Source organism: Seriola dumerili, unplaced genomic scaffold (assembly GCF_002260705.1).
Source record: "Seriola dumerili isolate Sdu_G_001 unplaced genomic scaffold, Sdu_1.0 BDQW01000025.1, whole genome shotgun sequence".
Classification (NCBI taxonomy): Eukaryota; Metazoa; Chordata; class Actinopteri; order Carangiformes; family Carangidae; genus Seriola; species Seriola dumerili.
The window spans coordinates 22270849-22297815 of record NW_019174280.1 but is presented as its reverse complement, the minus strand read 5'-3'; the positions used below and the strand labels follow the sequence as shown (position 1 = coordinate 22297815).

General features: G+C 42.4%; 4 protein-coding genes across 9 annotated transcripts in view; all 4 read right to left on the bottom strand.

Annotated features, from left to right (window-relative positions):
• rev3l (REV3 like, DNA directed polymerase zeta catalytic subunit) overlaps positions 1-3848 on the bottom strand; it is a 52393-nt gene extending 48545 nt beyond the window's left edge. Inside the window, exon 1 of the mRNA XM_022766323.1 lies at positions 3710-3848. Coding sequence (XP_022622044.1) covers positions 3710-3848 — 139 coding nt within the window. The remainder of the gene's footprint in view (positions 1-3709) is intronic.
• Positions 3849-9890: 6042 nt separating this feature from the next.
• Positions 9891-17456, bottom strand: traf3ip2 (TRAF3 interacting protein 2). The gene is made up of 10 exons (XM_022770442.1): positions 17393-17456; positions 16906-16944; positions 14122-14631; positions 13054-13204; positions 12761-12945; positions 12566-12654; positions 12419-12487; positions 12237-12341; positions 11651-11725; positions 9891-10753 (listed from the first exon to the last, which is right to left on the bottom strand). Exons 2-10 carry the CDS (start codon positions 16919-16921, stop codon positions 10607-10609), a joined length of 1347 nt encoding a protein of 448 aa, XP_022626163.1. The 5' UTR covers positions 16922-16944; positions 17393-17456; the 3' UTR covers positions 9891-10606.
• A 771-nt stretch (positions 17457-18227) lies between these two features.
• LOC111237276 (probable G-protein coupled receptor 139) lies at positions 18228-19589 on the bottom strand. Its single transcript, XM_022766313.1, has 2 exons — positions 19502-19589; positions 18228-19258 (listed from the first exon to the last, which is right to left on the bottom strand). Exons 1-2 carry the CDS (start codon positions 19587-19589, stop codon positions 18228-18230), a joined length of 1119 nt encoding a protein of 372 aa, XP_022622034.1.
• A 2971-nt stretch (positions 19590-22560) lies between these two features.
• The window catches only part of fyn (FYN proto-oncogene, Src family tyrosine kinase), a 58764-nt gene continuing 54357 nt past the window's right edge, over positions 22561-26967 (bottom strand). For all 6 annotated transcript variants that reach the window (XM_022764307.1, XM_022764348.1, XM_022764325.1 and 3 more), the window contains 3 exons: positions 25691-25844; positions 24764-24895; positions 22561-24252 (listed from right to left, as the gene is read on the bottom strand). In XM_022764307.1, the coding sequence (XP_022620028.1) occupies positions 24044-24252; positions 24764-24895; positions 25691-25844 (495 nt within the window). In that variant the 3' untranslated portion in view covers positions 22561-24043. The remainder of the gene's footprint in view (positions 24253-24763; positions 24896-25690; positions 25845-26967) is intronic.

The window sequence follows — 26967 nt, the reverse complement described above, 5'->3', positions numbered from 1 at the left end:
GACAGCGAGAAGCTCAGCGGTGCGGGAAGGTGCTCGATGTTTACCGCCCTAGGAGCTTATCAAAAAAAACAACTAATAATAAGAATAATTCAATGCTGATCACGAGTGCAATTTTCACAACAAAGGGGTTTCTGTTTTTTTTTTCCCCTCTGCCTGAGCTACTTCAGAGATGGGAATGCATGTACAGGATGAGTGCAACACAGGCAGGCCACTCACTGAATGCTAACAAAGAGAGAGGTGGGGGGGGGGGGGGGGGGGGGGGGGCAGTAGTGTGGCATCGAATTACACAGGGCTGATTGGTGGGAGCGTGCATGGTTGGGTCAGGAAGGGACAGGGAGTACAAGGCCAGAGCCACATGGTGCAGATGCACTGCTGACCGCTTACACCGGGGTAAACACACTGATGAGATAAAAGCCGACGCACATTTAGCAGCAAACTGCCCATGAACTCCTCCCTTCAGGTCAGACAATAGAAATCACCATGAAGGCAAAAGGAAAATATTAAAAAAAAAAAAAAACTCTTCTTGGTAGGTGTGGCCTGATTCTGAGCTCCAGAGAAAGAAAGAAAGAAAGAAAGAAAGAAAGAAAGAAAGAAAGAAAGAAAGAAAGAAAGAAAAAGAAATAGAAAAAAGGAGATTCCTGCCTGCTTCAATGTGTTCCAGATGGTGATGTAATTTTATTTCTGGAAGCGCAGAGCTGACTCTTGACTGCGGCTTGCCACAAGTGATACATAAACTGAGCAAAAGGAGAGTCCAACCATGCAAATATGCGGGGCTCCCACCACAGCTCACAAACTACAGACGGGCTACTTCGTCAATACTGCAACTTGAAACAACACAGAGTCTGATTCAAACCACACACACACACACACACACACAACCACACACACACACACACACACACACACGAAGCCAGACGCTGCGTTCATGTGCACATTCTCAAAAACTCAATCAAAGTTTTTCATGCTTCGATTGGAAACTGAAATCTCTTTCAAAAAAGAAAATGACGGGAATGTTGACCGATCAGAAGTGTCGGCAGATGTTATGACGACTACACTACTACATTTTCGTTTTTTAAAAAAAAGCATCACTTTTGTTTTTCCAGCGCCTGAAACGGAGACTTTTGGAAACGCTGCTGTCCCAGTGTTAGTCTGCCCCTGCTCTGGCTGGGGGTCGTGCTAACCTTGTACTCGCCACCTCTGCTGTATTGATCCGGGGAAACACAGCTGGGGCGAGGTCTATCAGGGCAAATATCAGGCCTTTTCTAAGCGAACTTACATAAATGATATGTAATATAACACAGAATATAACCCCTGGATTAGCTGCACATTCACAATGACCCATAGTCAGAGTGTCTACAGTGATGTGACCCAGGTTGGAAAATTCCTTTTTACGTGGATTAGGTTTGAAATGATTGGTAGATTGATCGAGTTAATCATAGTCGTATCAGCTGAGCACTTCGTCAATAGCAATAAGAAAACGGTTTGATAGACAGTCTGATAGTTTCATGTCTGCATGATCAAACCCTGAGCGTGCCCGCCCCGCCCCCGGCTCATAAACGCACCCCCGTCACATCCATTGATAACGGAGAGCGCTACGAGTGACACGCAACCAGCCGATCGTTGAACGGGTGTGTTGTTCAGCCGCACCAACGACGCCTTCGCTGCCTCCACCCTTCGGAGCACACAACATGTCATCAGTCAGGGCCGACATCTGCTACATCTCAATAAGCAACCCACATAACCCACGCAGTGGCGCACTACGTTGCCAAGGATACGCTAACAATCAGCGTCCTTGAAGAGTCTGGCTTCAAAAGAAAAAAAAAAGGTTAAATTCTATTTTTTCTTTTTTTTGATTTTCGATATCGACCAATATTACATTTTTGGCCGAATCACCCAGCCATACATACTCGTTTTTACTTGTATTATTAAGTATTGGAGCTCTCTAACAAGCCAACGAGGAAGGTGCACTGCTGAACTATAATGCAGCCGTGAAGATCAAACCAGAGGAAGGAAAAAAAACAGCTTAAGCAAAGATACGCCCATCATATACATTATTATTCATATATTATATCCTGGTCTTGCATCATAATATGAATTTTATTTCAGCAGACGAGGTAACGCCCTGCTGGAGAGCCTAATTGCAATGCTATGGTAATTGGGTTTATTGTGTTTGAATGAGTGTTGATGAATCGCTGCTCAACATACATTCAACTGACAAGCTACCCAGACTGCCTCTGCTGCAGAGTGCGTGTGTGTGTGTGTGTGTGTAGTCCTCTCACATCAGCACAACCGCATGGGAACTTGCAGGTTTATGACAGAACCAAATTAGACCTGACATCCTAACCCCGACCCACCGTCCTTCATTTCTCTGCTCCAAAGCCTTTAATCCCCCCTGAGGTACATCCTATTGGACACTCCAGGTCGTCCTGTGAAGGAGCACTGACACATTCTGGGGGGGGGGGGGCAAGTTTGACTGCCACCCCCAACCCAACCCCACTGGGGAGTTATGCGCTTAAAATATACACAGTCACCTGTGATGGTGTTTTCACCTGTCAAATAGGGTTGAAGAGGGGCAGGGCAGGCGCAAGAGGATTTGGCAGGGATGCTAATGCTGTGCCATTGTGCAGGAAATGATTCTATTGTTTTTCGGCATGAGGATTAAGGTACCCAGAGTGTTTGGCTGTAATGGCTTTATTAAAGAGCAGGGGATGTGCCAAAGCTCAGAAAATGAAAAAAAGAAAAAAGAAAAAACGCTCATCTGCAGAAAATCTTCACTCCTTTGTACAATGTGTACAAACCAGAGCCATCTGTAAACGATGGCATTTTCTCCATATGTCTTGTCAGTAATGTCAACAGGCATTTCATTTTCACACAATGTAAGAATGTGTGTCCATTTATCATGACTCCCCTCTTCTTATTCCCTGCATATTAATGTGCTGTCACGATGGCTCCTGCCTTTTTCAGATTGTACTGCACATACTTATACAGAGCCCCCAAATCACTCTCATTCTCCGCCACTAATATACTATTTCTGTGGCTGCTGGAATTGCTGCAGTCACCATATTTCACTATGGTAATGGACAAAGTTTGCTTTCATTGTCCTCTCTCTTTTTTTTCTAGTATTAAGCTGCAAAAATGGAGGAAAGCTCAAAGAGGCGGCAGCATTTTGTAGTCTAGCCTGTCAACACTCCACAGGTTGCTTTAAGCACAATAAAACCACCATAAAGGGAGGTGCACGTAAGCCGTCCCTGGATGCTTTATGAGGCGGGCACAGGCAGAAGTCGAGCCCCTATAGGAGCCAGCAGTGTCCGCCGCCACCACCATGCCATGATGGAGCAAGGGAGCGAAAACAAAGCCGAGCCGTGCAAGAGGATGGGGGGGGTGGGGGGGGCAGAGGAGGTCTCCCACCGCTGCAGGCAAAGCAACAGCGGTGCACACAGCGTTGATACAGTATGTCAACACCCTAATCATCTTCCTGTTGTCATCTTGCAAACTACACCCGTAAGATTTCCTCTAAACAATGCGGCGCCGACGTATTTGTGCGCGCTTGTTCAAACAGCAGCCACAACCACGTATAACACGCCGCGTGGTGCGGTGCACAGAACAGCACAGCCACCATTACCTTTCATAAAAATAAAAATAAAAATAAAAACAATAATGATAATAATAATACAGAGAGACACAACAATAAACAGAGGAGTTGACTGACCTGCGGGTGTTGCTCCAAATATCCGCACCACCGGCACTTTCTTCACGTCGCTCTCCCTGAATTCAGAGTAGCAGACATCCAGGTCTTTAATGGGTCTTGCCAGGTAATAGTCTGCGGTGACGATGCGCACGGCAAACATGACTGCCGCGTCCGTCAGAGAGGGACCGACCGACCAAAAGAAAAAAGCCAAGAAACTACTGTTAGGAGTCCATAAGACGCGGGGACCTCGGTGGCCAGTCGATACCAACCGAGGGGAGTGCTGTCACCGGGGTAAAACAACGACAAAGCGGAGGGAAAGCCCGGTTGTGTCCCATGAAAAAAAAAAAACGCGAACAAAGATCCCCGTGGCTTCGGCTCAAGCCCGAGGTGCCGCGGCCGTTGGAAGTCCAACCGCGGCTGCGGAGAGCGAAACTCAACGGTGGCGGGTAATTGTCCGACGCCGTACAGCTGTCGGATCCATGTTGTACTTACTAATTTGTGGCTGTCCCGTGATTTTAGCCCTCTCTGTGGTGTTTTTGTTTTCGGCCAGGAAGACGTTCCCCGGGGCTTCCGGTATGTAGCGTTATCTTTCCAAATCACGTCCCAGAACTAGTCCCAGCCAGTCCCGTTTTATCAGACAGCCCCTCGGTTGTGCTCCGTCTTCTTCCATAACAGGCTAGCCCGCGTTAGCTAACCTACGACAGACTCCCAAGGTGCTCGGAATACGGAGGATCAGTACATCCGGTTACGATTTTCAGAATAAAAGCGATGTTGAAGAATTGGAGCGTGATGATACAAAACACCTGAGTAAAAAATAAACGTGTCTCCATCGCTACGTAACTACACGTTGTTAAATTATTGTTACGTAATATAATAATGTATATTATGTTATTATAATTTAATATGTTTAGGATTATTATATTATATAAAACATACTATTCTGTCATAACACCACACTATAATCATATTATTTTACACTATTTTATATTATATTACATTTTATAATATCATTTTAACATATTTTCCTATTTTTTTGTGGTAAGATTTTTTTTTTTATTAAATTGACAGGATATCATATAAATTATTATAATTTTTTCTCCCTACAATTTTCTATTTATATTAAATCATTAATGTCCACTATACTTTCCTTTTCATCCTCTCACAAAAGACATAGGACACACACACACATGGCATAGGCACATACCATACACATCATATTCTTCTCATTTTGTACGTCTCTATAACTGTTTATTGTTTTTTGTTGTCATTTGCATGTTGTCATTTACATGCTTTTATTTTCATTTACATGTTGTCTTTTTCATGCTTTCATGGACTGCCTGGCCAAGACTTTTAGCTGCTTGGTGCTGCATATTATTTAAGTTAAATTAAACACTATTAATGACGAATAAATAAGATGGTTGTCCTCATGAGGATGCTATCAGCAACCCAAACCAACTGTTATACAACTACAGTGTCTCATGAACACCAGTAGCCTTTTACCAACACATTAGTGATTTGTTGGTTAAGCATGCAAGCTGCCTCTGGGTAACTGCTGTGGCAGTCTTTAATTGGAAGAGGCCGGGGATGTTAAATGGATGGTAAGCAGAGAGTCTTGAGTGCTCCTTCAGTTGTAGATATTGATAGTGTAAAATGTGTGCAAGAGTCAAAAATCTGTTAAAAAATATCTTGATCTAGACTATATCTATCTCAATATCTACATATAGCTCACTATCTTGAGCTATAATGTCTAGATTTCTTCTTTGGGTTGGGGTAGAGTCAGTAGAGACAGCTTACACTTCTCGTTGTTGTTATTGGTTCTTGTGCATAAGCAGGTACAGTATCTAAACAAATGCCATAAAACATAGAAACTGGTTAGGCCAGGCCAGACACTTCCCTTAAAAATGTCCATTAAACCACACTCAAAGCTCAACTATTGATCTGTTATGAACACTTTATATCAATTTAAACCAGCACAGGAAGCTTAGGCTCATACCTAATATACCACTTATGTAATATGATCCCAGTATTCCAATAAAATTACACTTTAGTGGGAAAATATGCAATCATAAATACTTTTAAAAAAGTGAGAAATACAAGTTACACCTTTATTGTTTTAGTCACTCTGATATGTGAGTGCTAACAGCACTTTAAGCCAGTGCTGCAATGCCACCCACAATTTCAAACAGATGCCTTTGGAGGACTCTTATTTTATAACTGAATGCGTTTCAGCTTAGGAAGTGGAAACAGGCCGGTGGAACATTGAATTGACATCTTTGCAACTCATTTGCTGCTGCAGCATCAACACATGGATCAGACCCAGATCAAAGAGATGGAAAGCTTTGCCTCCCTCATTGGTCACTTGTTAGGGGACAGGTTTTCTTTTTATTGGTTGATATATTTCCTGTGATTGAAGAAAGAAAAAAGCTTATCCTAGAATACATAAAACAAAAAGCATCACACAGGGAAGCATTCATAAAGGAATATTTTACAATTGGATTATTTTAGCACCACAGATATGCTGTGAGCCTATACGGGAATCATTGATACAGGAAAGACTAAATTACCATAAAGTACAGTGAGATAAATATGAAGTGAAAACAAACCAACACTCGTGTGCTGTAACTTCTTCAATGTCTATATTAGTTATATTTATTATTTACTACAGTTTGTGGGAGTTTTCAGGAAACTGAGAGCTTTAATTCTGCAGACAGCTGAACAGTCTTTTGCAGCATAAATCGCCTCTTCAGGGTCATATTGACAATAACAAGGACATGTCAATTTGGGGGTTTCAGTGACCTGTGGAGGAGTTTACATCATATAATGACACAGAATTATGAATTAAGAACTGAAGAATTAAGGATGATTCAGTCAATATACAAAAACTTGATTGATTTTTGGTCATAAATCACACTTCCGTACAGTTAAATCCTTTTAGAAAATGTGAAAACAGAAGAAAGTCTGGATGCAGTATACAGTAAAATCTTGGTTACAGCTGTTCCTATTTGGAAATATTGTCACAAATAGAACATATCCAATGAAAATATCTGTAAATGTTCTGTTCTTCACTCATTGCATTCAGTTAATTTCTGTTATTAAGAAAAAGATTCATCCAAAATGTCTCCAAACATGAGCACGATCTGAAATACTCTTTAAAATGAAAGCTTTAACTGAGGAAACACTTGCTTTTTAATCTTTCAGGACCTCAAATGTATATATATATGTATTCTGTATGAATCTACATGACCACCTACAGGTGCTAGTCTGGTGATGTGTCTGATGTCTTTTTGCCCACTACACATCTTCAGGGCTGTTCAGTATTCCAGTCAGTTTCCTTTAATGGCCTGACAGGCATCAGTGGAGGATGTGCTGAGCTCACTGCTTTCTCCTCTCCACTGAAAGAGCCATAACCGTCTCCGAACAGCTGGTTCGGTCCGGTTCATACCGGGGACATTGCAGTCAACGACTCCCCGATGATGAAAAATGTGTCATTAGCATTTTAATCTCGATGGAGACGGAGCCTCTGTCTGCCTGAGTGTGTGCTGACCTTGAGTGAGAGCCTGGCCCTCTTAATGAACCAATCACCAGGCATCTGCTTACATTTGGCAGCAGCACGTACTGTCTATGAGCATGTGTGAGGGACAGTTTTAACATCAAACTAATCCAGGGATATTATATACGCCTCATGTAATGCAGTGTTAGGTGGGAGCTTTTATCTAAAGTGCCTAACAGTACAGTATACTGATGGTCCCAGTGGGAGCAGAACCCCAACACTGCCACTGTGAAAGTGCCATCTTCTACTCGTTGCCATCATGAAAACCCATTTGTTTTTAGCAGTGTGTTCCTCTCAGTGATGGTGAATTAAAGGAGGGAAAAAAAAGGGACGTGGCTTAAAGGAACAGATCCTCCAACACGACTAGGTCCAAACCTAGTAATGAGGCTGGATCGCGTGCAGCCAATGAGCGAGACTGAGGATGTAGTTGAAAACTGTTGTAGAACAGCTGTAAACACCTGACATCATCGCGTCCTATTTGCATTCAGCTCTTTATCTGTCTGCCCGCCCCCCCCATGATGATGATGAACTATGATCACTCAGTCAATCAGTCAGTCAACTTCGTGTCTTTCAAAACTGGGAGCCCACAGAAGAACATGAGTCTGAACTCAAACTATGAAAGAGAAACTCCGCTGAATTCTGTTTACAGGTGTAGTTTTAAAGTTTTAAAAAAAGTTGTAGAAAGCCTTTTGTGTCTCCAGAGCGAGCCGTGTGAACGCCGACAAACTGCCTCAAGTGATGTGTGAGTCAGCGTCAGTTTGGGTGAGGATGACCAGTCTGAAAATGTAATAATCTAAGAAGTGAGGTTACAAGACCTCTTACTCACATAGCACGCCCGAATCTGTGACTAAACTTATTGTGGGTGATGTAGGTTTTTGGGTTGTCTGTCCGTCCATCCTTCTCATTCTCGTGGAAGCTATAACTTAGTAACACCGTGAGGAAACTTCTTCTAATTTGGCACAAACATTCACTGGGACTCGAGGATTAATTGATTAGATTTTAGTGGTCAAAGGTCAAAGGTCAAGGCCACGGCGTGATCTCACGTTCTTGTGAATGCAAATGCCCAGAGGGAGTTTCATCACTTCTGGCACGCCGTGACCTCACAAAACACGTTTGTGGCCATAACTCACAAATTCATTCAATAATTATGACACAGTTTAACTCAAACGTCAATGAGGATAAAATGAAGTGTTGACATTTTATATCCAAATGGTCAAAGGTCACTGTCGCTGTGACATCACAATGTTCTGCAAAAACACTTCTGGCCATAATTCAACGCTGTAACTCAGGAGGGAGAGACTGTGACCATATTTCCTGTAACTTGGCTGGTCGGTGGAGGAAACAGCAGTGAGGTCGTAATTCTAATTTTTTACATCTCCAAGCTTGACTCCGGTTCAGCATGAATATGTTGTGGTAGCCTGAGAGAGAGTGGGGATGGAACGATGTGTTGTTTTGGTGGCCTTACAAAATGGGAGTCAACTGTTCCGTTAAGAGTAATGTCCCTCAGTAAAGATGATTCATACTGGAAAATAAGGGGCCGTTATTTCTCTCCCGTCATTGTTAATCCTTAGTTGGAGCTTCTTCCTTCACTTCTGATCAGTTTACTTTGGTTAAACGATCCTCCATACTTCCACAGCAGCTGACCCGACTGACAGGGAGCGACGGGTTCGACCGTCGCAGCTGCCTATGTCAGTGCGTCACATCTACACTGGCTGTAAAATGTAAAAATAGAATTGCAAAAACAAAAAAGAATTGCAGGATATATTAGGGTAAGAACTCCTCTCATTTCCCATTTCAGCAGGAGCGATGCATGTTGTCCTGAATATACTAACGAAGGGGAAAAAGTCATAAAACCAGCCATCACAGGGAGTGTATTTTACAATCAGCGGAGCAGATGGATTAGGGGACCCAGGCCTTGTTGGGGAAGGTTGTGTGTGTCTGGTTGCTTTGGACTCACCAGATAAGGCAGAGTGGGGTGGCACACAAGTCCTGGAACAATAACAAACACTGGATTTATTGGCGCTGGCAGGGCTTGTGTTTACAGAAATCACCCTCGTGCAGGAGCTGATAAAAGCCTGGACATCACCACCAGAGTTCCCTTCACACTCACTGATGTGAGCAAATAATTTTCTCGTCAGCTTTGGTAAGCAGGCTGAACTGGTCTGTGCACACTGACTGCACCGATGAGGAAGTTCAGGGCTGTTGAAGGTGTCCCACACATCGTTGGCTTATCAGGGGGGTTAGGGTGCAACATATGGACAGGATGTTTCTGTTCTCAGATCCCAATCTACAGATCCTTTACCACAACGTTGCTCTCACGAACCTTGTGAACTTCTTCCTTAACCACAGTGGAGACGGCAGTTGTCAGTCAGACACCCTCATCAGTAGAATAGAATAATAGAATATATAAAATATATAATATCAATAATATACAACAATGTTGAACGGGAGACCTGTTGTCATGAAGAGGTAAACATTTTCATTATGTGGGACATGCTGCCACCTTTTGGTTAACTGTATGTGTTACACAGATGGCGTACTGTGGCGTGTGGCACTGGAGCAATTACAGGCTTTGGCATTGGTGTTTTTTTATTATAATCTCATAATAATTTTTTTGAGTCTAAAGAATCTATCAAAAAATTATTTATTACATTTGCAAATTACGTTTTATTAAACTGAAAGCCAAAAAACGAAAAGTTAATTACAAAAAGTACAAAGCATTCGAGGTATCCTGATGTTTCCACCTGCAGCAGACAGAGTGAGAGTGAACATTGGACTTACATTTGTCAGGTTGACAAAAACAAAACTATGAATTCCTGCTGATTTCACTCTTTGTCTGCTGGGTGTGTAAAGAGACGACTGTTCCTCAAAACTACTTCATAAAGTAATACAATGCCAGGTTTTGTGTTTACAGGTGATTCCGCTGCCCCCAAGTGGCCAAACAAAGGAATTAATAGAAGCTTTAGGTTTAAAATGTGTCCAACCTACAAAGTACAACTACCACCAATTTGTAACGGCTGTGTAATCAGATCGGCTTTTATAAAAATATATCAATTTATAACTCCATTAAAACGGCAAAACACTGTTAAAAGCTATAAGCATTGCTAATGGCAGACTCCGGGCTCTGTAGTGTGCAGGATGCGTTGTTAATTGTTCAAATGCTGTCATCAAAGAGGAAGCTGGTGAGATCAGTAAGGCTGTTAAAAAACGAATAATGGATCAACACAACAAACAAACAAACAAACAAACAAGTGACGACAACTCGTCTGCTGCAGGAGTAACAGTCCTCATCACACCCACAGCATGCCGGGGTTTTAACAAGAATAAAACTTTTCCTTTTAAAACGGCTTATCGTCCGCGTGTTTTCCTCAGAGCGGCCGGACAGTGAGGGTGAGGTCCGGCCCCTGCTGAGGGATGAAGTAGCGCTCCTCCCTGAGCAGGCGCAGCAGCAGGTCCTGGGTGTCCTGGGGCCAGCGGTAGATCCTGGTGCTCTGGAGCCAGTTGGGGACGTGTCTCTGCGACACAGACGTAACACACATCAGTCGCTGCGATGAGATGTGAGCTTCAGCTGCAGTAACCACCATTTACCTTTGACGTTGTGCTTCCTGATTTACTTAAAACACCAAATATTTAACCCAGAGCGAGATTTCCCCTCCCGGCTCACTGTAGATGTTCTGCTCTCGGCTCAGTTCACAACACTGTCTCCGAACATCCACAGTAAGATCAGGCCTTTGCGGCTTTGGGGGGTTTTGCTCTTCAGCTCTATTGTAAAATCAAGCAGGGAAGTTTTTCAGGGGCCGAACCCTGACACTATTACATTATTTACAGCCTGTTTAAACAGCTTTGTGACGATAGAAAAATATAGAAAATAGATGAATAATTTTGGATTGATATGGTTTTGCATACTCTTGCCCCACCACCTTTAAATGAATCCATCAGACAGAGGGCCGACAGTGACAGTGGCAGGACAGGGCGACCACTAGAGGGCACTGTGGGGTCAGGTGCACAAACTGTACCGTCAGTAAAGGGAAGTAAATACTGGAATGGTCAAAGCAGATCTGTGAAGGGTGAGGTAGATGTCCATGTGCTCTTTGATTATAAAGCAGGTGTAGGTTATTTCCCTCAGGAGCCAATGGCTGCTGAGTGCCGCGTCACTACGATAGCATCAAACTTAGCTAGCTCAAGGGAACGTTTTATCTGATTAGACAACTTATAAATGTTAATGTGTTTTTAAAAATGAGCTCGGGGGGTTCAATGTGTGCCATTGTTGGGTGCTACAACAATTCCACAACACTGTAACCAGGAAGGAAGGCGAGGCCGTGACCATACTTCCTGTAACTTGGCTGGTTAGCGGCGTGAACTTGGGTCAGGTGACTCTTCGCTGTGTTCTGCTGTTTATTGCTTGTACCTACCTTAGTTGCAGTAGGAAACAGCACAGGCACCAGTCTGAAGTTGCGGCAGCCTTGTTGGATGAACTCATTTTGGATCTGTGCCAACAGGGAAAGAGGATAATCAGCTCTCGCAGTGCTCAATAACTTTACTGTAAGAGTTTCACTTAATAACACAGGCTGAAAAAAATCAATACACTTGCTTCTTCCTTTATCTTTGTGTGGGTAAAATTGTTAGAATTTGTCCATGTCCTTTTTTTTTTTATTCTTTTCTTTTCTTTTTTTTTTACTGTGAGCTGAATTGGAGCCACTGATGCGCTTTTCAATTTACAGAACTTACCGAGGCGTTCACTGTAGTCTGGGAAATGTAATGAATACTGGACAGACACAGGCGTGAAAGTGAAGTTCATTTTCTCTCTTTGGATGACAATAAGTAAAAAGCTTCTTGGTCTTTACACACAACCACAGGCTTCACACACAGACTGTGACAGGCCACACTGACACTGTGGGAGTGGGAGGTCTGTACTTCCTCACCCTCCTGTCCTTTACTGGCATGTGTGAGGAGGGAGTTTTATGACATAATCTTATCTGGCGAAAGTTTTCCTCTCACCTGGTTGTGGATGTATTTAGTGTGCAGGCCGTGGTCGTCGTCTCCATCTCCCTCCACGTCCTCCTTGTACTTGGGGCTGATGACGACGATGATGAGCACTGATTTCTGTAAAAACAAATAAATTCATCTCACTCTCAGCTCTCGCAGAAGACTACATTATAAACGGATTCACTCAGACTTACATCATTCAAAAAGCTGTCCATCCATTTGGTGATGCCCATCCTTCGGATTGGATTATCGAAGATGTCAATCTGATGAGAGACAGGCAGAGTGTGAGTGTTTGTACGGAAAGTCACTCAGACACAGAGGTGAAGGACAGATGTTCTTACCGCTGGTTTGAATCCTTGATCCGTCAGAAACTTGGTGAAGAGAATAATGTCTTGGGCTGTGTCCACTGAATATGTGATGAAAACGTTCCCTGTCAAATGGAGATGTGATTATTACATCATTTAAGCTCAGGATAAAAAAAAATAAAAAAAAACATTACACGCACGTGCTGATGCAGGGACATGGATGGGACTTACTGCATTCCTCAGGTAAGCTTATGGTCTTCCTGATCTCCCTTGTGGCCGGTCCTGAACGTGCACCGTAGGAGCAATCTATGCTGACCTCGTGCATCACGTCGCGAGGAGGCGCCGCGCGCTGAGCCACGGACTCTGGGGCGGGATGTGGGGCATCTGGGAGTTGCGGCCTGTTTTCGGGGAGATTCCTGCGAAAGGAAATAATCAGAAACAGTTACGGTTCATGACGTAAGCGGAGAGTCGGTGCTGACAATATTAGATCGCAATGACAAGCAGGACGGGAGATGTTCTCCCACCGGGACCGCTGGTGGTGTTGAGGCTGCTGGTGTGGATCTGCTGAGTAATGATGCTTATTATGATAACCATAATCATGAATGTGACGGCGCTGGTTTGTTGGAGGGCAGCACGCACAATATCCGAGATGACTCCCCAGCTTTGGGTTGGCGCCTGCAGGGAGACACGGAGGAGAACTTCAAAACGCAATCCATCACAGACGTCACGATAACCAGATCTGTGAACTAGGTTTTCATGTCGTTGTGTTTTTGTCCTGCTTTTGTTTTACAATAATTGAACAGCAGTTTTAGTTGCTGTAGACTGATGTAGCCTGCAGCCAATATTATACACTACTATCAATATCTTTAAAATGTACAATAATTGCCACGGGGAAATTAAAGTCGTAATTCTAAGAATAAAATCATAATATTTCAAGAAAAAAAAGTCATAATGTTACGTTAATTAAAGTTGTAATATTTCAAGAGAATTGAAAATGTAAAATTTCGAGAGAAAAAAAAACTTAATTTTAAGAATATTACATCAACCAATAAAAACAGGTGAAAGGTCAGTCAGTGGCAGCTGCTGATGATGATGATGCTGCTGCTGCTGCTGCTGATGATGATGATGATGATGATGATGAGCCAAAAGAGGAAGTTTCTCCTTATTTGTGAAACCTAAAGTAGAACTTGACAGGATGCTCCACGTTCCTCATTTTAAAGCTTCTGATGTTTCCCCTCTAAAACATCACAGAACCTACAATCACAACTTTATTCTCGTAATATTACGACTTTTTTTTTTTCTTGAAACTGATTATTTTTCCCTCCAATGTGGCTCTAACACTCCGTCCTACCATTAAGACCCAGACAAATAAAATTAATTTTGGTTGAAGAGCTCATTAAAACAACGATGCACACCTATTCAAACCGCAAGGGAAACAGGAGGTCTACATGAAGAATTAAGCAGGTGTGTGACACTGTGTGAAGCTGATAAATACATTAATCCTATGTTCATAATGTGTGATACACATCATCACACAACGCTGGCACCAGCACCAGACGTCCCTGTGTTTGTACTGACAGTGAAACACCTACACTGAGCAGGCTGCCTGTGGGCTGCAGGGTGTTGTGACGGGCCGTCGTAGGTCCAGTTAAAGTCAGACACCAGCGGGAGAGGGGCTTCCAAGCTTTCGACCTCCTCCACGGAGCAGTGCTGGGGCCAGTTCGAAGGGCCTGCAAAGCCCCTACAGGGGTTCAGCATGCGGCCCCGTTCATACAGCTGTATCTCTCTGAGGCCATGAGGCCAAACAATGGCAGGGTGGGGTGGGTTCACTTGTCCTGGGTGTGTTTGCGGTACAAAGCGGGGATCCGGAGCAGCGTGGCCGGCAGCTCTGGGTTCATGCTGGCGCTGGCTCTCGGGGAGTCTCCTCTGCCTGACGTCGTGTGCTCCTCCACCAGGCGGCTCGGTGTCGTAGTCCTGCGGCCTCCGGCTGGTCTCTGTATGTCCGCTACACTGTTCACAAGAGGGAGGCCAGACCAGGTCCAGACTGGAGGACGTCATGCTCTCATCCATCTCCACAGGAACACTCTGATGAGGACAAGGTCCTGACAACAAGAGCCGACAGAAAAAACAGGTTTGCACTTCACTTGTTTTGTCTCACGTGTTTATTTAGCAGGTACAAAGCACATGAATAAACATAAATGTAAATGTGCCAGAATTTGCCAAATAACTACTTTTCATCTGCTTCCCTGGACACATGGCAATGTCACGGTTTGCCTTAAGGACTCTTTGGGTTTGGACTTTTTAAATCAGTTTGGTCATTGTCATTTCCTGTTTTATTTTGAAGTGGCTTCCCTCGCGTGTCTCTTGTTTTTTACTTCCTGTTTTTGTCCCGTTTCCCTCCAGTTTGATTGGCTGCCCCGCCCTGATGTGTTTCACCTGTGTTTTACTGTCCTTCTGAATTTAAGTCTCTTGTCTTCCCTCTGTCCTTGTCGGTCTGTCTGTTGTCTCCATGGTGATTCATCTGGATCTCCAGTTTTCCTTCTTTTCCTAACTTATTGGATTTTCTATGTTTTTTTGTTCCTGGCTGGTTTATTTTAGATTCATGTTCTTTTTGAAAGTTTCCCTTTTTGTTATTTTGTTAAACCTTTTTTTTTTTTGCAACTTTCGTTTTGGCTTGTCTGAATCTCAGGTTCAGTTCTTCTGCAAACCTGACAGTCAAGAAGTCGCTGAGTGAAGCAGTGAAAAAATCTAAAGAGAATCTAAAGAGAATCTAAAAGTCTTGCTGGTAGTAAGCACAAACAACAAGGGCAAAAGAAATGACACAAAGATTTAAGTATTTGAACTTTATGTTTGCTGATAACTGATTAAACATTTCTAGTTAAATTTGAATGACGTGTATGTTTTCAGGTCTAAAGGAATAAAAACAGTGTGTGGCAGCATAGTCGGAGCCAGTCCATGCAGGAGACAAGGATCTGCATATTTAATGATGTTTTCTTGGTTTAATATGTAGTATTTTGTGTGTAATGCTTTAGTGTTAGCCTGGGACCAGGTTGTCAAACAAAATGTGATATGAGAAAAGATCACAGAGTGCATATACATCACTGCAGCCTCTGTCATGCAACTGCAGATATATAATATCTTAAAATCTCAAGGTAAATTTGACCCTGTGGTTCCAGGTAGAGAGGTGACCTCCACCTTTTGGATATTCAAGAAACGACAGGATGGTTTAATACCAATGACATCCTCAGCTCCGGATGACCTGCAGGATCCAATGAAAGCTTGTTCTGTTGGTCCAGCTGGACACATATATAAGACTTAAGTAAACTAGTGGGGGAGAGCATATGCTACTGGACTGTTTGTGAACAAAAAATCTGGCTTTGCTTTTTCTTATCAGTTTAACTACCGCGTGAGAGTGTGTCTATCATGGCTTAATATACTGTGGTGTTAACAGCTGTCTTTAAGCCAGATCCCATTCTGTCATTAGTTTGTTTGTATTTATTCTTCCTATGCCTTTGTTTACATGTGAATTCCTGGACAGAACTCAACAGTTTTTTTGACGTTATATTTCGCTGTCTTCTTCCAAAGTTTCTCGTGTCAGCCTTTCCTCCCAGCTGATGCTCTGGGAAACTTTTGAAGCTGTGTTGGCTTACAGTCAGGTACAGAGTTGGATTCAAAGTTTTACTTTTTGTCTACAAGTCACTAAATGGTCTGGGCCCTAAATATATTTCTGAAATGTTCCATGTATATGAGCTTAATGGGCTGAACTGTAACTGGCTTTAAAGAGAAGCTAAAAACTGCTCTATTGTCCTCTGCTTTCAGATAATCTTTTAATCTTTGCACCTTGATGAGATATTATCTTTTTTACAATCTGTGCTTTTATACTGTTTTTCACTGCTTTTTACTTCTCTTGTTTTACTTCTTTTATTTCTGTTAAACACACTGAATGATCTAAACATCTAACACTGATGATGGTGCATTTTCAATATGGTGTAAACACAGGGAAATCTAGGTTAGAAACAACGATATAAGATGGTGGATTTGGTCTTTCCTGATTTAAAACTTGTAATGTTCAGATGCTTCCTAAGATTCCCTTGGTGTCCCAGATGATTCTGGACTGATTGACAGTATGAAAGACGTTTCATTTGCAGTTTTTGGAGATCGCAGGATTTAAAACCGTCTTGCCAGGGTTCCTTTCTTTATTTAATTCAATCTTTTTATCTATAAGACATGTTTGTATTCCCAGATGGCTTGTCATCTCTATTTTCAGAGACTAAGGTGCAGTTGATTTAACACGTCATAGAATGGAGAGCAGAACATTTGTGGTTATTTCATCACAGACTGGACAGATTTATGTCTGATAAGGTTTTGTCTCCTACCTTTGAAAGAGTCCATTTTCTCACAAAGTGTCTGTACCTCTGGTGAAGTGAAAATAAAAACAGTGTTAAAGGAATTTAATAGTGCACGACACCTTTAAAGAGACACGTACAGTACAGCACCTTTACAAAAGCACAACTGGGACAAAAACAACTTCAGTTTCAACCAACAGCAAAGCCAGTACCAACAGGTAAATGATCACTGTTGAAAATACACATTTTACAAAGTGAAAGTAGATAGAAAAGTATTAGCACATAATGAAATTGGATCTTCCTCATTTAATGAAACACTACACAGACCTTTATAGAACCGTCTGGGTGTAACATATCAACTCGATCACTGCAAACTAGCACAAAGGTCAAAGTCACTGATCTACAGGTATGTGAAGTATGTCTCTTTAAAAACTAGTTTTTATTATGTTTTCCCCTCACATACACATAATTCACACACAGTGAATTAAAAAACACGTCACTGTACTCCCACACCTACCTTTCCTCAGAACTCCTTATCCCTCAGACACGGCACAACCCAGTTCTGAGGCAAACAGGAAGCATTCCCACTGCTTGTTCCTTTCTGGTTTATGCAAAACTTGGAAGTCCCGTGACCCATTTATGCAAATGATGCGGGGCATTAACACTACAGCTGCCAATCAGGTTGTTTCTTCAGCAGGGTAGGCGTCCTGCAGCCAGTCAGGTTTAACAGCTCCTTTGATTTGAAAGGTGTCGGGTGTCTTTTTCAACTAACCAGTGGAAAAGACAATATAAAGCAATGAATTACAATAATATGACAAGTAAAGAATGACATTATACAGCTGAACCTCATGTAGCAGTTGTGGTTAACTAAAGGACACACCAAAGATATTACAATTCATTCTGTGTGGGCCCATGAAGGAATGTAATGTATGACATACATGTCCTTATATCAACATATATACATGTCAAAATATCTATATGATGAATTTTTATATGGTATAGAGTATATAGTAACATTTTGTGACCATATATGTTGACAATATATGTTTAATTTATATATGCAAGACAATTCAAATATATGAACATATATATATATGAAAAAAAACATTTGTATGGTCAAGACATACTGTATATGTCAATATATGAAATAGTTCCAATTTCTAGTAGGTTTTATATATAATTTTTACATCTATGTTTTTGTTTTATTTGTGCATATTTCATATACGGACATTCAAATATGTACATGTATGACATTTGCATATGGCCGAACAAGAACACCCCAAACCAAATTTAATGGCAATCCAGTAGTTGCAACAAATCTCATCAAAGTCATTCCAAGTTGAACTTTCAGGCTAAAGTCTGATCATTGTCTGTTCTACTCTCTGTTTGAGGTCGGTTAGCACCACAGTCACAGGGTCGCTGGATGGCAACGAATTATGATCCGCAACTGAGAAGACCTTCATGGTTGTGTGGGTGAGAACGGAGCCCAGCTCACGTGCCTTCGCCTTACAAGTCACCACCTGGACCAGCTCCCGCCGGAAGCGCTGGCTGACCATGCAGTAGAGCAGGAAGTTGGTGGTGGAGTTAAGGTTCTGCAGCATGTTGGCTAAGTCTCCGGCCACGTTGATTGGGATGCTGTAGTTGTTCCTGTTGAAGTTCTCGTTGTTGTACTTTGTTCTCAGGATGCAGTACGTGACGAAGCGCGGCAGGCTGAGAACGACGAAGGTCACGGAAACGGTGCCCAGCAGCAGGATGGTCCTCCTCAACATGCCCCTGGTGCTCCTCCCGTGCATGACGCGGCGCTCCTCCTCCGTGAAGAGGTTGCTGGCACGGCAAAGATGATATCCGATGAGGTAGTTAAAGATGATGACCAACACAATGGGGATTCCCCCTGAGAGGAAGGTGGTTATCCACACTATAACGGTAGAGTAGGCCTCATCACGGTATCGACACCTGGGCAGCGTCACGTTCTCCCCGTCCACGGTCAAGTTGACCTGTGTGACAGTATTGATCCAGCCCAGTGGCACAGAGACCAGGTGTGACACCAGGACGATAGCCACGCAGGTCAGCTTAGTGACCCGGGCCTGGGAGAAGTTCTGCCTGGCTGCCGTGCTGCGGAGAACGAGGTAACGCTCGATGGTAAACACCACCACGATCCAGGAGGAGCTATACAGCGACCCATACTGCAGGAACCCCAGGATGCCACACCAGGGGTGGGAGTGCCAGAAGGGCTGCAGCAGCCAGAAGGTGAGGGTCAGGTCAATGAGGATCACCCACACCAGGTAGAAGGTGTCCACAATGGCCAGACAGCTCAGGTAAACGATGGCCGTGTTGGACATCCCACACTTACGGAAGCAGATCATGTAGAATGTGAAGAGGTTGGCTGAAGGAAAAGACAGGAGCAAAGGAGCTTATTTATCTGACTGGTCCTCCATGAAGTGTAATTACTTTACTGATTAAAGCAACATTAATGTTGGCCACTTGGCAGCAGCAGAGGGAGCAATAAAAAGAAAACAACACAGTTTACAGTTCTTGTTTTTGATGTTATGTGTATTCACCAATGTGCTGCACATTCAGACATTTTTCTCTGCCAGCAAGCTACTACCTTCTAACCAAGCTAACTAACCTGGAATACCCACGATGCAAAGCAATGGGTAATAGATCTTCTGAACAGTGACGAAAATGGTGACGAAAATGACGCTGGCTCCCTCCATGACTCATTCACTGCCGGGCAGTCGCTCACATGCTAATACCTGCAATAAAGCCATTAGAGAGCCAGGTGAGGGGGAGAAGAGTACGGTAAAGGAATACTGGTGAGGGTCTGCAATGCACATTAGAGCTTTTTACTGCATGATTTGACTTGACTCTTAAACTGAAGGTTTTAAGCCTGTTGCACTTAATTTAAGGTTCTACTGTGTAAACTGTGACTTCACAGAGAAAACACAAGAATTAAACAAAGCCATATAGATTAATTAAGCTTTGGAGATAGATATATAATTTGTATATTGCATGTCAGAGATGTCATTTTACTCCTCCCTTTAACCCGTTTGGTTGCACAAATAATGTCTCATCAGTCGCAAAAATGTTTTTTAGTTCAGTCATGTTTGAACTCGTACACAGAGATTTGACAGGTAAAATAACTTGATTCAGCTCCAGAGGTAAACTGAGCTGCTGACTCACAATAAACCCTGGATGCAGGATGATCTCTCTGCTCTGGGTGGGTCTCACCTGAGAGAAACAAGCAGTTTCTTTTCAGTCTCTAACTACCTGGAAAATATAGCTGTCCAGTGTTACGTGATAACAGAACATAAAGACCTGCTGTTATCTTGATCACACACAGATCCCTGCAGCCGTCTGTATAATGGTTGTCTTCTGAGACTGACTTTCAGTGAATATAAAGAGATTAAGCCAAAATATTTCCATCATCCTTTTTTCTTTTACATTTCACAGTGAATTATCAATATATCGATAATAGAATACCAATAATCTGGGCTGATGCGGGTTAATTATCTTCATCTGGGTGAAAATCTCAGTCCGCAACGTTAAAACAGATAAAATCAGACATACCTGGTGTGTATGGAAACTCCTTGGTGGCTTCCTTACAGATATAAAGGTATCGTACAGACGTGGCTCTGTCCACAGAGGTGCAGGCCAGCTGGAAGTGTTTTCACAAGGACCAGACCATCGATGATATGAGGAGGGATGTGTGCGACAGCTGCAGCTGCCGCCTCTATAAAGCTTCGGGAGGAGGGAGTCGCATCACCTGAGATATAGGTGACACGAAGAGTCAGTTGTTTCCAGAAGGAGATACTCAATATCTGATGCCCATAAATGATGAAAAATTAAACAAAATTATGAATTAACACAAGCCTTTCCAATTGTAGGACTTTGGATTTATTATATTTTTATTATCTTTAGGTATTGATTTTTGTGGGGAAGTGTTTAGAAAACGATCGGTTAGGAGCTCCTAGCAAACCAACCGTCACCTTATTGATCCAAGAATCAATTCTTTCTCAGGGACACAGGTTTGGGTTTCTTTCTCCACCGGAAAACTGCAACTGAAAACAAAGTTGTGAGAATGAAAGAAAGATGTTTTTGGAGAAAGAAAAATGGAAATATTTATGTTAAAAAAGGAAAACACTGCTATAGGCGGTACTTGAATTTCTGTTCACATAAGCAAACAATGATGCTGCACAGTACTGATGGGGCTAAACTGAGTCTGGGTGACTGGTTCACAGGTGACTGGTTAACAGGTAAGCCTGTTTGTCAATGTGGCTAAAAGTGAAGCTTCTGGTAAAGGGCCCCAAGGATGAAATGCTCAGAGGGCAAAGTGTGCAGCTGCATTAAAATAATTCAGCTGCTGGTAAAAACCTCCTGAACATCTGGTTCGTAGATTATCAGAGAAACAATCAAAACAAAGGTTAGCATCAATCCCAGTTCCCAACTCTTCCCTGACGTCTGACTTTAGGTCTGTTTGATTTCCTGAACCACTGACACTGAAGGAAAACAAACCGGGAGGAGCTTACGGTAATGGTGGTGAAGACAACAACTCCCATGATCCCACGCTAATTCCAGACGTCACCCAATGCTGTCTTTTGTTATCGTTTTGACTGAGAGACCCCTAGAAGCAGAAGTTACAGACTGTGCGTTTAAATGTCAGGATGTTTGTATGAGGTTGGTTTAAATTCACAGCTGAGTTGGACTTGAGGAGTTAATAGAGAGAAATGCATGAAATTTCTCTGTCTTGCTTTGTCGTGTAGAGCTAATCTTTTCAAGATGCAGGCAACTTATTAAATCTCTCATCCAGGTACTTCTGGTTTTAGCCTGTTTCTAGTACTGAATTCTCTGTAGCAGTGCTGGAACAGGTATCTGACAGTCTGACTGTCAACCGGGGGAACTTTTTAAAAACCTTATGAACCTCCTGCCAGAAAGAGCTTATGATTGAAGAAGGCTAGAACATATGATAATGATTTGTCTCGGAGGATCTGCTCTGTCTCCAGCATCTCCACAATTTACTGTAATGAGTCTTTTGAACAGGAGTAATGAAGAACCTGATGAGGTTTTTCCAACAAAAATCTCTCCATAAAGCTGAACCTGATCTTTTCTACTGACTCCCATTCTCTCCCTCAGTACATTTAGGTTTCCCTCCCTTTCTCATTTTTGTTTTACATACATCGCGTTAAAAGTTTTGATAAGGTCTCACGGTTTGAGTAGAAAACATTCGCCTCAATGAAGATTATACTGATGAAGATTATAAGTTTGCATGTGGACGGTAGGAACATGTCCCTAACAATATTAGTTTTTTTTTGTGTATTGTTTGTTTTTGTGATGTTTTTATTCCACCCACAGGCTGCCAACTTATCGCCCATGGTTGTTCAGTTAGTGCTGATTGTTGAATTGAGACGTTAAACTAGACAAGACTATTTGGGGAACACGGGATCCACCAGGAACAAAGGTGGTGTTTTTTATTTTGTTCCTTTAAATTAGGACAAAGTAAGAAAATTGTTTGTCCAGGTTTGTCTGATGCACAGTTGCTCATGCCTCAGTTTGATTCAGAGCAGGTTTTGGACCCTGTTTGAGTCAAATTGACAGCAGTAGTAAGGTCACACACACACACACACACACACACACACACACACACACACACACTAGTTGAAGCACACAAACACTCGTGTGTAAAATAAATGTCTTGGAAAGAGTGTAAAATGTTTATTGTTATTTTCTGAACTTCAAACGCCAAATCACTGAATTAACAAAACAAGTTATGTCAAAAATGGAAATAAAAGATGTAAAGGAAGGAAGTTAGCAACACTTAAAAACCATTTAGCTGTAAAAATGAAAAATTAGGGGCTTTTCATCGGCCATGAAACCATCTGCAGAGACCAGATCAGCAGCCGGGACCAATTCAGCTTCAATTCAAACTTTAAAATCTTCAGTTCCTGTTGTGAATTGCAGCATGAATTGGCCCCAAAGCTTCTCTGAACTGACAGTACAACCGTCTCTTAAAGGATCACTTAAACAGGTTAAAAAGAAAAACATGATCTGTAAAAACCAAAGACTTAAATACTGATAGAACATAACATTGTCATTAAAAGATAAAAGAAGAAATGAGTCAGGAGGTGAGGTGGTCCAGGTTCAGCTGCAGGTCGGCACCCTGCAGGCTCAAGTGGAGGATGTGCAGGAGACGAGGGAAGGAAAGATAAAACGCCACAGACGTCGTTGATGATGAGGAGGAGAGGCCTCGGATCGACAGTTCAGATAAAGGCAGATATACTCTTCTTCTATTAAGTCAACTTGTCTTTTCTCCCAGCTCAACAAAAACAACACTTGTGGTACAAAGACAGAAATATTCCACTCAGATTTTCTCAAAATTAGAAGCGAGGAGGGATATGTTGAAAATCCTTTCACGCTCGGCTTTAATTTACAAAACATGTGACGTAAATCATTTGTAAAAGAACCTTGTTCCAACAGCGTCGTCTAACAGCTAGCGCTCCGAGGAACGTTTGGCGGGAAAAGACAAAAGGCTGATGGAGGATTGCGTCATGCTTGTCCGAAGAAGCCTCTGCAACAACTGAAGAGTGAAGAATAAAGCAATAATCTGGGGGAGATTTTTTTTTTTCATTATGAGGAGGGAAAAAAATAAAATGGAGGCTTCCAATTCAATGTCTAGAAAATAATACAGGAACTACAATATAATACAGATTAACTGTGCCCACTCAGGTGCTCATCTTCCTTTGCCTTTATTATTTTTATCATTATTATTATTTTGTGCAGGAGAAAATAAAATCTGAAACGGAAGCAAACAAATAAACTAAAACAAGCCTTTCTTATTTACACTGAATACAGGTTTTTCATTGCATTATAACAACCCCAGTTGTCGCTGTCCATCCTCCACCTCTCAGCTTCCCTAATCATCGCATTTGCAGAGTTCAGACACTAGGGGGCGTGTCAGAGACTGAGGGTTGTGTTTCTGGGGGTTTGTTGTTGGAACTGAAATGCTCACGTTGAGCTGAGGAAGCTGTACAGATCCCTAAAATAAAGGCCTATCTGGGAAGGCTCCAGAGTTTTTTAACAGCACTGATTCGGCTAATGTGGTTCCAGCCCCGAGCCGCCGCCGCCGCCCCCCCCATCCCTGGAGAGAGAGAGAGAGAGAGGGTTTGGAGGGGGTTTAGAGGTTGTCCCCGGGCTGGTACTGAGGCTCAGTGGCTGTGAAGTAGTCCTCCAAGAAGGCCTGCAGGTACTCGAAGGTGGGCCGCTCCTCGGCGTCCTTCTTCCAGCACTGCAGCATCAGCTCGTGCAGCGAGATGGGGCAGTCCTGGGGGCACGGCATCCTGTAGCCTCGCTCCACCTGCTCCAGCACCTCGCGGTTGTTCATCCCTAAAAACATCAAAACACACAGAGCACAGGTTTGCTCAGGGGTCTGAAACCGATCAATGAGACAGTTTGACACAGACCTCCAGCAGACGGCGAGCTTTAAACTCCCAGTGGAGCCGAGTTTTGCTTCACATCTTGAATTTGCAAAAACAAGAGACTGGTACTAAAGAAGTTACGTTTCCATGTACACAAGCAACTTGTTGTACTTGTTTGTGTAGTTTTAATGTTTTTATCTTTTACTCAAGTAGATTTTAGGAAGAAAATAAAACTTTATTCTGTAATATTTGTAGAGGGTCCTCGCTTCACTTTTATTAATTTATAGTTGTTACAGTGCATATCCTGTTCTTCCCTTCTCAAACTTCAGACTGATGGTCTGATGAACTGATGGACACAGTATCTGTGCAGTAAATACAGAAACCTTGTTCCAAACCTTGTTGGATTATGAAGAAGTTTCTAGTTGTGAACCCTCGTCACGTTTGAGACCCAGAAACAATCCAGTACCCCCCCCCCTCACCTGGGTAAGGCACCCGTCCCTTGGTGACCAGCTCTGTGAGCAAGATGCCAAACGACCACACGTCTGACTTGATGGTGAACTTCCCGTACAGCGCAGCCTCCGGGGCCGTCCACTTGATGGGGAACTTTGCACCTGCGGGAAGCAACTCGGTGTTTACTTCTGTTTGTTCATTCAATTCCTTAATTACTCTGAGTTTGTGGCGAACATCGTTACAGAGTCATGGGAGTGTCTTAGAAAAGAATATAAATGTAAAAGTATAAGAAAATAAATGTGGAAATATAAACAGGAATACATAAGTAAATCTAAAAATGTGGAAATATAAAGAGAAATATATAAAAGAATAATAATGCTTTTCTCTTATATAATTATTTTATTTATTTCTCTTTATATTTCCAATTCTTTTTAATTTACTTATTTATTCTTTTATTTACACATTTATTCTCATAATCTATTATAGATGTATTCTTTTTTTCTGGCACTCCTATGACTCCATACGTCATCACATCAGTGATCAACAGTTTCTTGATTTTATCATAGAAACAGAATCTGTACGTCAGAAATTGTTAACGATTAACCGACTATTGATTGTGGATTTTGGAAATTGCTTAAAACTGACATCGTTAGTCACTAGTAGATGTAAAAGGAAAATCTCCTTCAGTCTCATTATCAGCCTATGAGAACTCCAGACTGCTGCGGTGGTCAATGCGAGAATGACATTAACTTCCTTATAAACTGCGTCTCTCTGCAGCAGCTGGTTCTGATTGTAGCTTCATTGCTAACTATTAGCTCGTCATTTTGATGAGGGCCCGCTGAGAGAATTTCCTCCATGACCTAATGCAGTCATCACATGAGTGTGTGTGTGAGTGGGAACATCAGGAATGTGCATTTCACATAACATATGTGCGTGAGAGGAGTGTGCAGCCCCACCTTGCCGAGCCGTGTATTCATTGTCTTCAATGAGCCTGGCCAGGCCAAAGTCAGCGATCTTGCACACCAGATTGTCTCCCACCAGGATGTTGGCGGAGCGCAGGTCTCTGTGGATGTAGTTCATCCTCTCGATGTAGGCCATGCCTGCTGCCACCTGGAGCACAGCACAGAGAGCAGGCTGCATCAACACCAACCCTTTCCTCACGCTCATTCTGAAATGTGATTCGCTTCAGGAAACATGGACGGGAGCCTGTTCCAAATCTTTACATTATGATTAAGTTCCACTTTGTTTCTGGCTGGTAGAGAAAAAAACAACGTGTCCAGCCACTTAGTGAAAATGATTCTGACTCTGCAGAAAAGCAGTTTGTTTCAGACGGAGTCTAAAGTCTGGAGCCAGGGTGTGAAACATGTTGGATAAGGGAAAAAGCCTCTTACGGTCTCTTGGGATTAAGAAATGCCAATAGCTGCTGTTACTTAAACATGCAGACGTAACAAATACTGTTTCTACTGTTTCACCTGCCGACAACAGAAGACCTGGTCAGAGGTTGATTTCCCGTTATAGACGGTTTTATCACCTGCTACAAATCTGGGTCACAATAAGACGCACTGCTGTAGACTGCATGTTATTGGCCAGGAAGAAACGAGCGTTTGTTCTATAAAATGAAGAACAAGAACAGGTGAGAGATATACAGCTTTCTGTTACCAACCATCTCGTTCTGTGTGACTGTTGTTGAGCGATGAAACTCAACACTCTTTGCCTATGTTTCAAAATAAAAGCGGCTCACGGAGCTGCTGGAATGTGAAATTTAATGTGAAATATTTGTGCAGGAAGGGCTGAGTTTAACCTTGACAGCAAATACAAAAAACTAAACAGAAACTGACACTGAGTAACAGTGGTGAGTGCAATCAATCAGTCAATCGACAAAAGCCTAATTGGAAACTGTGTGAATAATCGATTACAGTAATCGCTGCATTCTTCAAGCAAAAACATTCTTTGGTTTCAGCTTCTCAAATTGAAGGATTTGATGTTTTTCTTTCACATATTTGATGGTAAATTGAATATTTTGGGCCTATAACAGGAACTCTAGATATGTCACCTTGTGCTTTAGGTGATTATAAATTGGCATTTTCTCTATTTTTCAACATCTTACAGACAAATCGATTCATCCTACATTAAACCTGCTTCAAATAAAAGCCTGATGTTTCCAAATTATCTGAAATCTTTTCTGTTGTTTTCCAGAAACCGATGATGACAAACGGCTCCTTTCATCCCTTTA